This window comes from Scophthalmus maximus, chromosome 1, assembly GCF_022379125.1.
Source record: "Scophthalmus maximus strain ysfricsl-2021 chromosome 1, ASM2237912v1, whole genome shotgun sequence".
NCBI classification, from domain to species: Eukaryota; Metazoa; Chordata; class Actinopteri; order Pleuronectiformes; family Scophthalmidae; genus Scophthalmus; species Scophthalmus maximus.
Window position 1 is genome coordinate 6269691 of NC_061515.1, and position 17589 is coordinate 6287279.

The 17589-nt window shown below is 40.9% G+C and overlaps 1 protein-coding gene across 1 annotated transcript in view; it reads left to right on the forward strand.

Moving 5' to 3' along the window:
- The window catches only part of LOC118310575 (eukaryotic translation initiation factor 3 subunit H), a 44710-nt gene extending 28547 nt beyond the window's left edge, over positions 1-16163 (forward strand). The window contains exons 4-8 of the mRNA XM_035633620.2: positions 2496-2595; positions 5257-5406; positions 10439-10559; positions 15296-15428; positions 15839-16163. Coding sequence (XP_035489513.1) covers positions 2496-2595; positions 5257-5406; positions 10439-10559; positions 15296-15428; positions 15839-15933 — 599 coding nt within the window. The 3' untranslated portion in view covers positions 15934-16163. The remainder of the gene's footprint in view (positions 1-2495; positions 2596-5256; positions 5407-10438; positions 10560-15295; positions 15429-15838) is intronic.
- The last annotated feature ends 1426 nt before the right edge of the window (positions 16164-17589 follow it).

Here is a 17589-nt window from a genome sequence, read left to right on the forward strand (position 1 = left end):
CCCCTGTGTCTAAATAAATGATAATTCATTACCACACCAACTGGTCATTGATATCGGGGGCAGCGGTACAATGCACAAATCTGTATGTACATGTAGTGTTGAAATGGGGCCGACACCTCAGATTGTTACAAGCTGAAGACATACGATCAAATAAAGACACTGTCAAAAAGACAGGGTATCAAGGAAGTAGTTTATCACAGCCAGGATGCCACAAAAAGTCTAAAAATCTCACCAATCCCAACAGCTCGGTTTTCATCATCTCACTTCAAGGCAAGCGAGGAGGAAAATGCAATTTTCATTTAAAAAAATCATGATAAACGTTTTTAATTTCATCCATGTTTCAGTGCTGGCCCCTTCCTGTCTTGTTCTATGAAGCCCTCTGGTTTAGTCCCGCAAGCCAGCAGGCCACTAGGGCAGTTACTCTCTGAGCCCTCTCTCGTTCCAACCGAGGTCTCCTGTTAATGTCAATCAATAATGCAGCACTTAATGGATCAAAGCACCTGAAAGGAATTGACATTATCTCTGTTTAAAGTCAAAGGGAAAGAAAATTGATTTATTTTTTTGTTCTCTTCATCATTAACTCACTGGTCACTTTATGCCAGCGGATCAATCAATCCGATGGCCAACTGGCAAGTTAATGGCATCCGTCCAGCGACAGCTTAGAATTAGAGCAAGTTGTTAAACCAATTGGTTAAATATGTTCACTCTGTGCGCAGTCAGGGACATGGACAACCCCTTAAGCACAGAACGTCATTAGTGGCAAGCTTTGACTCAGGGGTGGGAAAGATATTTCCCATCAAGGCCTCTTCTTGTGCTGTCCTTCAGTGTTTTTCCCAATATCTTGTATCATGTCAGTAATCTGCTGTGCTGTGCAACCGTTCTTCGAGACAGCTCCACAGCAGCAACAAGGTTTCAGCTTCTCAGCTATTAGCTCACCGACCACAAAACTTGACTTTCTCATTTTATGTTCAAACATTCTTATTTTTTTTAGTAAATCAATCACAGTTCCTAAAACTTAATGAAAAGATCAGATACAACCAGTTTCCTTCAGATTTTAAACAGCATGAATTATAAACCCCTTGCTGCTCATTCCTGGAGAAGAATATCTGATCGTTTTAGAATAAATTTCTCATTTTAATTTGTGAGAGGGTTTAAAGAGGCCCATGGGAGGTCAAGTCAGATCATGTAGTTTCCTACAGATGTAGAATGGTTGTCTCCATCAAGAGTGAGATTGGCTGTGCTGTCAGCGAATGAGCCAATATTCCCTCTTTTGCTATGTAGCAAGAATCAGGGAAAAATAATGGAGAACAGTCTCTGAGTTGTCATAGATACTTTTACTATTTTTTTCTTACTTGAACTTGTGTCACACACTTGATGAATAGATTAAAAAAAACAAAAACAGAAACCTTGATTTTGCAACAGACAAACGAGTTGGTCCTCCGCTCCAGTCCTTCCATTTGAAAACCTGTACAAAAATACATGTTTTCCAACTATAAAATGGACAGAGAATTAGTTCAGATAAGTGAAAAAAATCAATCAAATAAGAGATCTGACTGGAGGTTCTGACCCTTCCCTGATAATTATTTTCATGGTTGCTCCTCTCCTGCCAGTGCCTTTTAACAGGGATTTATTTTGTTGTTTCTTCAGGGGACACTTGTGATTTTTAGACCAGTTTGTCTCCAGTTCGACTGTTGTGATACCAAATTCCCGTTGCAGATTTAGTTGTTTAATTTATCTTTGCTTTTTGGCGAGAGAAGAGGACGAGAATGTGTGAAAGCTCTGTGATTTTCATCAGTTTCTTAAGAAAATGGTTGAATCTTAAGTGAGTAAAACGTTCACTCCGCTCTGAACTAAGCACTCTATATTACTCTAAGTCTAAGAATGTCGTGGAATGTGAAAAATTACCTTTGGCTGTGTCCCTATCGATTTATATTCACTCCACGTCCTTTTTCCTTTTCATATACACACTGTGTTACTTTGAGGAATAACTTTGATAACCAGATGCAAATTAACACGCAAGAAGCGTTGGACTTGAGTATTCAGTTGGAAGCAGTTGCCCACAGGGTAAAAAAAGGAGACTCGCAATGAGAAGCTTGTTGACTGGGAAAATGTGGACGGCAGAAAGTGAAAGACAAATGTTGTCAACTCATCCGGTCATCTTTAAGGTGCCCCTGAGCAAGGGACTTAAAACATTAATGCATTAAGAGTCCAGCAGAAAGAGAACCACTCTAGGATGGTGTGAGTTTTCTATAACCACGCAAACTCACAGCCTCTCAAGTCTCTTTTGGACTCCACTGTATGTCTGCGGACGACAACACCTTCCTGTACCCACTGTTTTCTTACATTTTTATAGAAAGCTACGAGAAATCAGACTTGCATTTTGTGAATTTGTTACAACAACAAAGGGAACACCAACCTTGTTGTTTGTTGAATAAAAAGAAGATGATGAAAAACTGTTTTCGTAAAACTCTTGTCTTGCTCGCTTGTCATTTTAGACCCTATAAAGACGGCCCAAGGCTCCCTGTCCCTCAAGGCTTACAGGCTCACTCCCAAGCTCATGGAGATCTGCAAAGAGAAAGATTTCACACATGAGTGGTAAGTAGCTCATCGAGTAACACACAAGCGCGCACACACAAAGGAGGACACTATGGAGATGTGATTCATGATCTCATGCACTCTGTACTGCAGATGTTCACAAGTGAGTCTTTTGCTTGTAGTTTGTGCATCTTTATAAATACATCGACTCACATTGCTGACAGGAATATGGGAATTCAATTTTTGGGTTGTTTTTTCTCTTTTGCAATCTGAGCTTATGCAATTGATGCAAATATTGGCGTCCACAGGGGAGACATGCGGTCGCAGTTGGAGATGGATGCTGATGATTTATCAGCTCGTCCTTGCCCGTCAAACAAGTGCACCATGTTTACGCGTTTTCTGACCCCAAGGCTTATCGTAATTGCTTTTAAATTGCAGCTAAAAATGAATGTAATGAGGGGACTATTTTCCAGACAGTTCAGGAGAGTCCAAGTGCAAAAACGGGCACAGGCACAAACACATGCACGAGGACAACACTGACAAATGTAAGCTTTACAGCTCAGTGAAGTCCCAGATGCATCAAATTGCTGTCCAAAGTGTTTGTGTTTCACACACGCGCACACGCACAGACTCACACTCACACATATAATATTTATATTTCCAGGAAGAAGGGGTAATTTAACTGCATCATTTTTATTTCACTTCCCCATTTCCTCTGTATTCCTCTTCCTGTGTGTCTTTATTACCAGCCACTCTGTTATTGACCCAATGTGTTTGGCCAGGAGTCACAATCCTTCTAATTTCTTCACCTTTTCATTAGATCCTATGAATTATTATGGCACCGATCTGTAGCTATTAGTGTTCCCGATTAATTCCATGATTGAAAGGGGGCAGCTCAGGGCAGGAAGGGGCAATATCACCACATTACAGCAATTGTATCTGTTTTTTAGTAGAATAGAAATCTGAATATCAATAATGTCTTTTTCTAAAGATGCAAAACTTCAAAAGTGTTTCACCCCCCATACACACAGCAGTGTTTTGCGAAAAGCAATCTCTTTCATGTTGGTTTATTTGATGTTACATAAGCTTGCATATATTGTGCACCTTTTTGAAATGAAAGGCAGGGATAGATGAGTGCTAAATAAACCCATCCCTTTGAACTGCTCTCCAAGTCCACTGGACTATGGAGGCAGTGGCCAATAGACTCCACTTCAGCACACAATCTAAAGCATCAAATTAGTCGGCCTGTGGAGTCAACCTTTGGCTTTGTCCAGCGGGGCCCAACTTGGAAAGAGCATGGCATTAAGTGTGCTTCGAGTCCAGTTGGGTTGAGCAATTTGTCCTGCCTGGAGTGCGCTGTCCTTCCATTTCCGCATAGACACCTTTTTATATCGCTCTGCAAGCATTTGAAAAGGTCATAACATGCGGGAAATATTTTAAAGCACTCAAGATGGATAATTGTGCCAATATGTATAACAAACAGTATTCATATAATTATAGATTTTCCTTATAGACTGCTCTCGGAGCCTGAGGCAGGATTGTCCACTTCCGTTGCCTCAGAGTCTCATCTTAAAAGTTTGCCTGGGGTGACGCTCTACTCTGAATACAAAACAGCATTTATCAAAATTACCCGACCAGAATCAAATGGTGCTCCACAACCATATTCATCACACGGGCAAGCATATTAAAAACATCGCTGTTTCTGGTACAATGCACATGGTGGATTAATGCAGCGGGTGTATTGATCCCACAACAAGCACAACACATCTAACAAGCCAACGTAAGACACACACAGACATTAGTTTGTAGCTCATGCACTGTGCACAAGTGACAGACTGAACCAAGGCAGTCAGTCAGTGCTATTGGATTTATGTGAGACATTAAGCAAAGTTTGAACTTCCATTTTGTGTTAACAAGGCCATGTCAGAGAAAGAGAGTGAGAGAGAGTGAAAGAGAGATATGCAGCTTTTAGATCCTGAGGAACAAGAAGAGGTGGTTAAGTTCAGTCGGTGCTCTGCACACTTATCAGCAGAGCCCATAAAAATGTAATTTATGCCACTGAGTCTAACATTGCTTGGGGTAAGTGATATGAAAATCCTATCGTATCACACCATTCTTCGATATCAAACGCAACAAGCATAACTTTATGATTCATTTTGCCTTTATATGGCTGAGATTCAGTTTACTCTGAAGTACAAGGCAAGGGATAACCGTACAATATTGCATCTTAAAAACTGGGTTTGCAATAAGATGCTTACACCTACAAGTCAAACATTTGAAAAAAAGTCAGAAGTAGACCTGAGAGGATCTCTCCCTTAAAAAAAATGGCCATGAATCAGCTGAAACCTGGGTTTTCTCTTTATTTGTTACATACTAATGGCTGCCACTGATTCATACTCAATCAGACACTCAACATAGAAGGACATCTCGATGTGTCAAAAAATGATAGGTTATGTTCCGCTGGGTTTTAGGCAAATAGATATCCGTGCACACAGTAAAAAGAACAGTTCTGTCACTACAATATGATTGTAATTCATACCGGGATATTAAGGAGATTTGTTTCGCCCAGTATCTCAGAATGTGTGTCATTGAAATCCTTTTCCAGTCTTATTGGAAGTGGCACAGATATTCACAGTCTACAATAATATGTCTATATCTCCACTGTGCCTTAAATGTTCTTCTCCTGCTTCTGCCTCTGCTGTCCCATCCCTCGCTCCCCAGCTTAAAGAAGGCCAACATCGGTTTCGAGCACATGTTTGAGGAGGTGCCCATCATCATCAAGAATTCCCACCTCATCAACGTACTGTTGTGGGAGCTGGAGGACAAGTCCACGGTCGCCGACAAGCACGAACTGCTCAACCTCTCAAGCAGGTCAGACACGAACGCACTTTACCATTTACCACCAGGGCCTAAGGCTAGACACCTCGGTTGTAAAAACGTTAGGAGACAATATAGGTACAAATCTGATATCTGGATTAACTATTCCACACAGGTTTTCCTCAAGGGATCAAACATTTACAAGGTGCTTCTGCATGGTCTTATGGGGAATTGTGTGCGTTTATCAACATCTGTCCTCTGTAAAAGCCCCCGACCTTCAATCCTGCTGTAAATTTTTCTAATCTCACACTGACATTGCAGTGAACACATAGGTGAGCCGACAGAGTTCACTGCTGTGGATGCTTAGGAGGGATTTGGTTCTCTTTCGATCTTGTTTATACACCTAGAGACTTAAATTCACAGGTTAAAATATTTTTGTTTATTTTGCTCCTGTAAAAAATCAGGCAAATTGTGTTGCACTTGCAAAAAAGACCTCTGTTAAATCCTAATTGTAGCAAGTGTTTCAGTCTTAATACTAAGCTTATGTGCTAGTCGACTACGGGTGTCTCATCAGTGTCTGTGTAAAATCATTCAAAAGTCAAATCAAATAGAGGTAATTGAATGAAAATCACATCCTACCACACACAGCTCACCACAAGGCAGTGTACCATTAATGTGATTCATATGCACTTGTTTTACCAATAGTTGATACATTTCTTCTGTAACAGTCCGTTGTTAAAAGTGTCTTAGAAGGAGCCTTCTTTCAAAGCGTGTCATGGTATCTTGTAATACCTACAGGCTGCTTTCACAGACATGAGTTAAAGCTGCTTCTAAATTAAAATTGATTTGACATTAGGGAACTCCTGGGCATTTATCCGTGTGTTCTGCACTGTTCGAAACTGTACCAGATTGGAGAAAAGAAAGAGGACAATTGATGTGTTCTGGCTTCCGTTTACCCACCATATACGGTTTTAGTGCTGTTTTCAAATACTTCTTAAGAAGGCTGGCTTCATTTTATCTTGTTATTGTCGTCCCACAAATCCCTTAAAAAGACCAAATCCAAAAAGTGAATTTATCTTACTGAAAATAATTCCTTTTGAAGTAGGAGCCCACACTACTGTGGCGCTGTCCTCCAAAATCTATTAAAAACGAAAGAACTGTGTTGGAACATTGAATTATACATTCCTTCATCACAATGAACGCAGCCCATTGTGGTTTACTTTGTACCAAGCATCATAAACACAAACTGAACACTGCTGACAACACTAAGGAAGGGTCGGATTTGGCGGACCAACAATGTCATTTAAGATGGAGGAGTCAGAGGAGGAAATTCAACGAGCTGAGTAACATAAACCACACAGTCCATGTTTGTTGTTCTCTTCTCTTCTCTATCTGTTTTTAATAGTTTTCATAAGATAATGGAGTCACATGATACATATATCTATACGCTACATGACGCTCCACACGGCACATTTCTTCTCTTTTGGTATTTGTGTCATCATACGATTTTTCGATAGTAAATAATTAAAAATATCACTAGCCTAATTCTATAAACCACATTTTTTTCTATCTTGGACTACTGTACCAGATGGGTGGGGATACAGTATCAGGACTTTTGTCATGGAAATGTTTTACCATTACAATTTTAGTCTTACGCATCATAATACCTTTGCGCAATATCAGATCTGTTTCGAGTTCCTTTCCACTTTTTGACTACTTATCTGGTGTCCGGAGCTTACCGTTGTGCCTCTGGGTCAGTACTGGAAGTTTGATTCAGATAGTCAGTCTAAAAAAAAAGGTACAGTAAATGCCACATATAAATGTCAAAGCGTATTTATTCAGAAATATCTCCAAAAGCAGGACTTGCCATCAAACTTTGTCTTCCATCACTAATGAGCACAATATGAGCAAATATCACCCCACCATATCAACTCACATCCTCTTTGAGTCTTGCATTCAAATCTCAGAGGCATCGGCATCAGTGTCAGGGGAATTTATCAGCAATCATTTATGGAGATAAACTGCTGCAAGTGGAGCAACAGCTGTGAAGCTGCTAATCAAAAAGCTTCCCAGGGGCAGGTGGGAGAAATTAGCACAATAAAGACTCGGAGTGCTGATTTACACACTGTTGGCTCACAAAATGCACTGTGCTTAGTTCTACACTGGCGTGTAACATATCCGGAGTTTGTTTTGATTCTTATCACTTGTGTCCTGTAACACAAGCAAGCCATTTATTAAATAAGTTGTTCCGTTTGCACGGCTCTGTGGAGCACATGCGAAAGGCTGGCCACGCTTTTCACCGACATAGTCATTTGTCACAAATTGTCAAATGGACTGAAGGAGAACACCTCACTTTTCTTCCATATTGCTCCATTTTTTCGAGACGACCACTCAGAGCTTGAAGCATAGCTTCTGATACGACCCGGAATGGGGCTGAGGCAGCCCTGCCCTCCCCGTAGGTTTCCCGGGATGACTGCTGATGGGACGTCTGGTGAGATGAAATTGTTTCCTGAAGTTGTCAGATTGCAACGCAGCTCTGTCCTTGTATTGGATTGTAGCGTCCGTCTCTCTACATCTTCTGTTGACAGCCCCACCCTTTTCTCCTCATTTCCACTCCTTCAAAAAAGTAAACGATAATGGGTTTTATTTAATGTTTTTCCTTTTGTCTCATTTTCCAATCTGCAGCCCCATTTGTCAATGTCATCTATGTCTAGGGCTGAGTGAATGCAGTTTCTGTCTGGCGAACAGGGTTGTTCTTACCACAGATGATGATGTTGATCGTGGTGATGGATTGCATGAATGGGAATTCATTTATGCTGCCTTTTCCCAACAAATATGCTTGAAATGGTTCTTTGTTGTGAAGTAGAATATATTCATGTCACACCACAAAGCTTTTTTAGTGTGAGCCATTGTACATGGTCTTCACCCATTTTAAATGCCCCCACTGTGGAGTAGATCACATTGTTCATTGTAACTCATCCTCTACCCTCGTTGTGCAGGGTGCATGGGCTACTTGGCCAGTCCATTACCTACTGTCCGAATAGTGTAATTGGCTTTCTGTACTTGCATGTTGCACAATGGAAGGATATGAACTCAGGTTTCTGCTTTGTGGGGATGTATTCAATAAAGAAAAAGCCGATAGAACGCACAGAATGAGGACAAGAAGAAGATTCTATTTAGGCTGCAGCTAAAGAAGGAATGAGACGTGTGGCAAAAGTGAGATAAAATGACAGAGTAGGGTCACAAAGGAGGTGGTGACAGAAATGATGCTGTGAATGAAATGACCCTTGACAGACAAAATTGATCCAGTGAGATTGGAGCTTTTGATCACCGGGCAATAATATTCCTTTCTTTAATGGTTCTTTTCCTTAATGGAATTGTTATGACCGGGGCTGCAGGCAATTCAGTGGCATCAGAGTTGGCTGAAAGATCGCCGAACCTGTGTGAAAGTACAATATAAAATTATAATCTGTTTTATGCATACTTTATTTCATATTTCTCCACGGCAACACTGGGCTCCTATGCTGGGACAATGTTAGATTTAGTTTCATGCCCTCTTTAAAGCATTACATTTCTGTGGAGGCAAGTCAGTGGTTGGTATTGTGCCCCAGTCCATCAGTGAAAAGGCTCCGTCACAGAAAGAAAACACCCATCGTAAGAATGGAAGTCACTTTCTTGGCAGCTTTGTTAAACAACTCCCCTCTGAACTTTCAATTTACTGAACGTCAGCCTATTTTTGCTTGCACATCAATACGGTTTTAGAGGTGGTCCGGTGTGAATATGAGCAAGTGGGCCTGAGCACATATACAGTGAGGGCTGCCATTGAACCTGGCCTTAAAACAGAATCGGTGAGGTAGGAAACTCCCTCGATAGACTTTGATTTCTAAGTCAGGATTGGTCGGAAGGCTAGATGACCCCTCTGAATGATTTAACTCTTTGGAGTTTATGGCCAGCCTCTGTGCGGTTTAGAATACATTATTCAGCGTGCAATTTCTTTCAGCAATGTGTAACTTGTATTTTTGTTTTTTTTTAAAACACTTTTCTTTCGACAAAGTAGCCCTGACAATGTGAATAATTTGAAGAAGAATCGTGTGGTTACTGCTGTGGTTAATAAGGTAACTGCAGTCTGCATAAATCAAAAAGGTATTCGTGTTCTGATCAGCTCAATTCAGGGTTCACTGGAGGTTGTTTCTCAGTGGTACTAAAACTTGGTAATCCCCTGTATCAATACACTGTGAGAAAGGTGTTCCAAATCAATAGTTTCTAGGGAAGGAGGGGAACAGCTATAAGGATGGTAAGGATTTAGGTCGAAGAAATTGAGGATGGGTAAATTATTTCTGGACAAGAAGATTTTTTTTAAAGCTTGCAACAGAAAATTGAGAGTGCGAGGAGCAAGGCGAGTAAGAGAAATATTGATTTATGAAATTGGTAATTGAAAAATCTCACAGCAGAGAGGACAGTAACTAAAATCAGCCAAACCCCTCTGCACTCTGCCTCCACATAATCACAGAAACAATGAAACGCACACAAAAAAGTTACATCAGTGCACAAGTGCACACACAGCCCGAACATACACAGTGCTGGCATTCCTTGTGGGTACAATTGTCATTTAAATAAACAGTTAGAATCCATTTTCCCCACAGCACATGCTGCATTATGTAGCACCCAAACATTCATTAAAAGAAACATTATACTGTAAGTCCAGAGAGGAAAGTTCCAAATGGTAAGACTTGGAAGTAAAGCACTGTGGCCTTGCCGAGTTGAATTTATGCAGGGACAAGGGAAATGGTCCCAAACCTCAGAATGGAGGTTTTCATGTCGGATTTCTTTCTGGACACGAGAGCTACACATCTAGGTTGGAGGTGAACGCAAATATTAGGGCCTGACAAGATGGCCGACGTTGAGGGTGCAGTCCATCGATTGTATATGAAAATGGCCATAGTCAACGGGTCTGGAAAGTGAAACTAATGCTGAAGTGCCTGAAATACTTTTTTTTGGAAAGGTGATCCAACTCCAGATTCCATGTCATTGCTGCTGCACATATGGTAAAACATGTGTGAATGACATACTAGCATTTGTTTTCCAGCAACCACTTGGAGAAGAGCCTTCAGCTTCTGATGGACAGAGTGGATGACATGAGCCAAGACATCGTCAAATACAACACCTACAGCCGCAACCTGAGTAAGCAACAGCAGCAGAAGCACCAGGTAACTCGCACACAAACTTACACTTACACAAACACATGCGCACACAACCTAAAGCCACAAACTAGGCAGAAAAACAGTAGGTATATTTATGGACACAGCGAGTGGCAGCTATAATTGCAGCAGGCAAACAGCAGAAGCACCAGGTAGTGCCTATGTAGTCCAATATGCTCACATGCACCCACTGAGAATCCACAGCTGTAACTACAGTAAAGAGCAACGGTCAAGGCCCCAATGTGTAATTTGTTTTTGCGTTTCAACGTGAATGCAACGTATTCTGAAATGTTTTGTGCAACAATTGTATTCAACACGCGAGGCAAACAAGGCTACTCACACGTAGGTCTGGTCCATCTCATTTAACTATTTTTAACTCATTCAGAGTTGAGGAAAAACATTGGTACTTTGTTGCAGGTGATTAAACATATATGAACAGATAGTTATGGACAATATATTAAATTTCTGTGAATAAGTTCTTCTAAATATTAAACACTGTAGCTTTAAAGATATATAAACATTTATAAACAACCTATATCTTTATCTGTAACAATTATACTCACATTGATATTCAAGTATATTAATAGACATACTACACAGTACTTTAAGACGCTGCTTAAACAAATATTAGCTGCAAACAGGAAAAACATCAGTGAATACAGCACAAAATTATAATGACCAAATTTCTTTTATGTGATAATAATAGTGATTGTAATTTGAATGTCATACGATCCAAGTTTGGAACGGTCTAAATTACATTCAATCTTTTTGGGTCTCGTAGGATTCAGTTGTAGAGTTCCGTCACATCGCTCTGAGAACCACAATCTGGGCACCAGGATGACTTGTGGCTTTCTCAATTAATATACCATGGAAAATAAACACATTGTGTTACTGTGTGTTTTCTGCCAGTATTTTACAGTGGTGCTTTGCCTGTTCATTTTACAGTAGCTCCATTAACTCACTAAGTAAACTCATCATTTCCAACACGAGTACTAGTCACTTCAAGCAAAGACACAGGCACTGGTTTAAAGGTAATTTCTGTTGTTTTGATCCGTCACAAATGAGATAAGAATGACAAATGTTAACCTTCAGATATCTGTCATGGTGTTATCATCCCTCATCTCACTGCAGCTGCTGACACATGCCCGTTGCAGATCAGCATCACTTGAATTTCAAATACACCTCTCCTCTCCGTCTGCTGCATCACTTCTCCTGTCAGGGAATTGTTTATTTTCATCACTTCAGGGGCAACTTCGTCATTACTTTGGCCTTATGTAAAGGAAATTTGTTGCAGTAGGTGATTAGGTCACAGGCCATACATCTTGCTCAGACATATTTGTTTTTTATTTTAGTGAGTTAGTAAAAAACTATATTTATAAATATATTTTCACTACCAGTGATACACAAAACAACCGCAGACTTGAAAAAAAAACAGTAGCACACTGTAAAAAACACACACACACACACACACACACACACACACACACACACACACACACACACACAGGTCAGGAAAATGGAAACAAAGAGGCACAAGGTTACTTAGTGGAAATTAGCAAACATCTGAAGTATTAATGTCGATCTGGGCATAGTCATCATCATACCGTCCAACAGCGGATAAATCCGAGGCAAAGTTCGCGCAACACATTAGGCATACCCACAACAAACACACATCTGTGACCACAGGTCGTCCTCTGTATGTACACAAGGCATTCACAACTTGGGCTGCAAAGAAACACAAATCCCCAGGCCAGCCATCCACACCGAAGCCTTTATGATCCATCATCCTCCACCACCGACCTTCTCATCATCACCACAGCCCCGAGCCTTACCCCTGACACACACACACACACACACACACACACACACACACACACACACACACACACACACACACACACACACACACACACACACACACACACACTCCTGTAATACACAATACCACACAGACAGCCCCTGTAATGGTGCCTACTTTTTTCATGTTTCACACAATTCTCCACAATGAACCAACAGTGCACACAGAGAAAAAGACAGTGAGCCCCATTACACCTTTCAGACATCTACAGTACTTGTTCCATGTAATCTTGTGCTATTGACCCTGCTGCTTCCCAGACCAGTGGAACCTTATTAATCATCATAGAAAGTTACAAAACGGCAGTGTGCTGAAAGTCCTCTATTTTTCACTTAAAGCTCTCTGAATTTTTTTGAGAATAGCAAGTTCCCGGGGACAATCTGTGGCAAAGTGAGTCTTTGTACTAGGAAATTTATGTCTCACAACCCCTTACTTATTAATTTTCCTTTTTCATGGTTTATGGTTAGTGATGCAATTGGATGATTAAGCAATATGTCATTATTTCTGAACCATATTATTTTTTACAGCATATTAAACAGAAAATAAATACATTAAAGTAAAGCATATTATGGTCTATTTTGTTGTGGTAAGTGCTAAATAGATAAACACAAGATTTATGATCCATATTGGAAGCACGATCCTTCACAGAACACAATATGTCAGTGCCTTTTGGACTGGAAACCCACACAGGCTGACCAGTACCATCTCTTTGACTATAAACACCCACTGGAACAGGAGTTATCAGAACCCTTAAGCATTGAGCTGATAATGTGCCTTCAAGTGCCCAGGACCAAGATAAGCAGCAAACTTGAAGGAATGCACTCAAGGTTTATGGAATATCCAGGAAGAACAACTTTTTCTTGGATTTGTTTTTAAGTTCCATTTTACCTCCTTGACCTACAAAAAAACATTCTGTATCAACTGGATGATCTACAGGAGATAATCATTTTCAGACTCATTTTATCACCCGTGAATCAAATTCCAGAATGTAATTGTTTAATGGCATTTTCTTTTTATACACATGGTAGGGTACTGATTTCCTAACATATTTAACTAAAAGAAAAACCCTACTCAACCCAATTAGACTGAATACAATTTGAACCCAGTCAAACCAAGCTCGGGTTTCAGTTCCTCACAACAGAGTAGTCCGGGTGAAAACAACAACAACAACAACCTCAAACACGAAGCTGAAGCTATGAGACCGTAATCAGACTCGGACTTTGTGGCAGGACTTGAACACACCGCAGTTCCCACACAGTCTCCATTAACCTCGACAAAGCCTGAGGAAGCGTGTTAAGAAAAGGCCCTGCATAATTTGTACTTAGTTTACGTCAATTTCAAGGTTGTGGTTTTGTATCTTTGACATCTACGTCCAAAGGTAGATGAATATGTTTTGGGGACGTATGTATATATTTATATATAAAAGGCGCACAGTGAAAAAACTGTTGCTTTTGTTCCTCTATAATTTTCATACAGCTGTGCATCTGCATTTTGATTATGCAAGTTATGCTGCGAGCCATTGGCATGAAAACAACAGCCTGTATGGAGGAGTAATGATTCATTTGAACAAATACTTTTCCATTTTTCATTTATTGTTTATCTTAGCATTTTTTTTTGTCAGCTTCGGTCACCCGTACAGATGCAGTGTGGGATGTTTGCTTGAAAAGTGTTAAAGGTGCTCCCACGCCATTTTTCCTCCTCCTCCCCCTCCACTGGTCTGTATCATTCTCTCCCCCATCTTGCCAAATTAACAAGGCTTTTAGGTTCTCCAGAGACCTGGCACCTCACTGATTTACTGACTGTCAGCCCTCCGCAAATCACTCCATCCCTGTCAGCACTTACAGCTCATCTTCTCTTTCTCTCTCTCCCCATCTCTTCTTTCATCACTATGTTTCTTTACATCTCACTTCATCCTTGTAACTGTTTCAATGCCTGTCTTTCTCCCACATCCTTCTTTTTTTCCTCACTCTTTGTACTGTCTGCTACCGCGCTCCATCTTTCTAACTATATTTCTCTCCCCCATGTTCCCGACTTTCTTACTTTGTACAACTATTCACGGCTGTACATCTATTGGTGGCTGTGGCTCAGGAGATGGAACGGTTCATTCGCTAACCCTAATGGTCAGTGAATGGCCAGATTACGCCTGCCATCCACAATACCCCTAGTTTTCCAGCGCCTAAAACCGAAGTTTTGAAACGCTGCTCGCCCCTTCTAAGTTGGAAAACTCTGGGGATGCATTGGAGTCTGGACAGGCAAAAACCTGCAACCCTACTTCATGACTGATTTTAATCGGTCGCTATTCCTCCACCAGCGCTGAATCTTGTTTTTCACCATTGCTGTTTGTCTTTATATTTTTTTGCAGCCTAGACCATCGGTTCACTTGATATATACGTTTTCAATAGTATGGACGGAGTTTACTTCTGATACAGAGTAAAAACATGCGTCTGTGTGGGGATTGTGTTAGTCTTAAAAAGCTGTTTCAAAATGAAAATGTGTGAATGGGAATGTATTATAGAGAAGTACAAAATGTGAATGTGAGTGGCTGAATGTGTCTTGTAGTGTAAAGCACTTTGAGTGGTTGCTCAGACTAGAAGAGAGTTATAATTCATCCATTTACCATTCCATTATTCTGTCTTTCACTACGACCCCTCACCTTCCTGTTGTCACTGTTTCATCCTTTCTTCTCTCTTCGAATCCTCATCCTGTCTTTTCTTGCTTCCATCCCCCTTTCCCTCCTCTCCTTTTCTGTCCATTTTCTCTTTTACCATCTATCCTCATTCCTTATTTCTTCTCTCTGTGCTATTTATAGTTGCTTTTCTCTCGGCTCACGCCTCCTGTGGCCCCCCTCCACTAATACCACCCCTCCTTCTCTCTGTGTGCCTCCCTCCAGTACGTCCAGAGGCGGCAGCAAGAGAACACCCAGCGACAGAGCAGAGGGGAGCCCCCGCTGCCTGAGGAGGACATCAGCAAAATGTTCAAGCCTCCCCAGCCTCCACCACGCATGGACACGCTGCTTATTGCCGGTATGCCAAACACACACAACCTACACGTGTCATCCCCACCACTGAGACCCCCCTCCAAACTCCATCAGCCGCCTCTGCTCCCCTCACAGGAGCTCAGGTTCTGTTTTGTAATTATCTATGCCATTATCTTGAAATTACATTAATCTAAAGTTTATTGACTCAATCTCCAACTCGACCGCCTCCTTTCCCTGCTGTTTCACGCTGTTCAGCTCTCCTCCGCCTTCTGACGACATTCTGATCTTTCCGTTTACTCAATTCCCCACTAATTCGATGTTTTGCTGTGCTGTTGTCCCCCCCCCCCCCCCCCCCCCTGTTTGTCTGCATATGTCTGCACGTCTGTATGTTTCTGTGGGCGTGTTGTTGTGTGTTTGTGTGGGGGTGCGTGGTTTCATGTGGCCACTCTCCAACAGGGCAAGTTAACAACTACTGCCAGAACGTGAAGGAATTCACATCGCAGAACCTCGGGAAGCTGTTCATGGCAGAGGCTCTCCAGGGCCACAACTAGAGGAGCGACATGTGGGCGGAGGAATCTGCAATAGGGAAGAGCAAGTGCATGGGGGGTGGGTGGGGGTAATAGAGATGCAAAACCATTGGCAACAACTGGAGGAGTACTGCGTCAGGGTTTGTTTTCTAAGAATGAATTCCTTGTTTTCATGCCTAACTCCGTCTTTGTTACAAAAGTATCTTTGAAAATCTCTTGAATTTGACTTAAAATAAAAGACATCTCTACATCTTCACAGGCTCCTTGTATGTTTTCACAGTTGAACTGTATTCTGCTGTAGATGGTAAGTGCAGTAAACTGTAATATAGCGTTTTAATTTGTTTAGAACATTAATGCTGAAATGGACTTTTGCCCATGATACCAAATAATGACACTAAGAAGTACTAGGTACTTTGAAATTTTGTCACGCAGATCAAACACCAAGCACGTTTAATCCTTTATTGGTGTATTTGGGGAAGCGTTGGATCACACGGTGGGAACAATGATTTCTTTGTGAACAGAACTGCGACAGAAGCATCAAGCAAAATAACAGCTCCGTGATCTGGCCCCGACTGTCTCTGCATAGAATACACTTTTAATTGTCTTCTGAATCTGCCTCTCTTGCACACAGGTAGCAATTAGCACCTGTTTATTTGCAAGATGCAAAAGTAAAAGTCCCCGCGGTAAAATTGGCATTGAACAGAATTATCGAGATTTCACAACCACAGTTGGAAGAAGAACCTCCAGGTGTGTGGGATAACAGACGGAGAGAAGCCTTCGTCTGCACAAGGAGCCGCTCCTTCTTTTGTGTTGTCTGTAATTGCCAAAACCACAGAAATTACCAACCGTGAAACCAATAACACCTTTTGAAGTTTATTCATAAAAAATAAATAAACCAAAGCTGTGTTGATGATGATGAATGTGAGGCATGGTTTAGGCACACCACAGATCAGTGGGCCTATACAGGATGGGAGCATTGAATTGACAGCTCTTTCAAGAACTTTGACATTGTCAAGCAATCTTATCGCGAATGTCCTGACATTTGTTGGCTGCGTTGTCAGAGGACAGAATCAGACTGAGGACAGTTGTTGTTAATATCGATTCAATAATATTTGAAGACGAGGGATTGGAAATTCTTTGTCTGTTTTTCCCACAGCTTCATTACTTTAATTCATTTCAGTTTATTTAACTAATAATCATGCTGTATTTAGTACTGTTGTCCGGAGCATTGTGGGTAAACATATTAATAAAACATAGTCCACAGCCACACTATATTCATACATAAGCTGAATGCTGTTATCAATGAGCTCATATGTCCACAGTTGCCAATGCTCATGTTTAGCTGGTGTGTTGTTTACAAAGTACAAATGTGAAAGTTTCCTGCCTATATATATTATTTATATCAATCCAGCAAACAGCATCTCATGGGATTGTTTTGTATGTTTTCTAAATCAATATTGGTGTTATTTTTTAATGCATATTGCAGTGTTGTTATCATTACAGTAATGCACCTTACAAAGATTTTGGATTCACGGGTTGACTGTTGACAGTGGAGATTACGCCTGTGCAAAGCAACTCTGCAAATCCACCAAAAAAAGGCGAAGTGTAATTAAAATGTAAATCCACTGATGATAATGTCATGAAATAATAACCTCATATTAATTCTGGTCATTCCTTTAC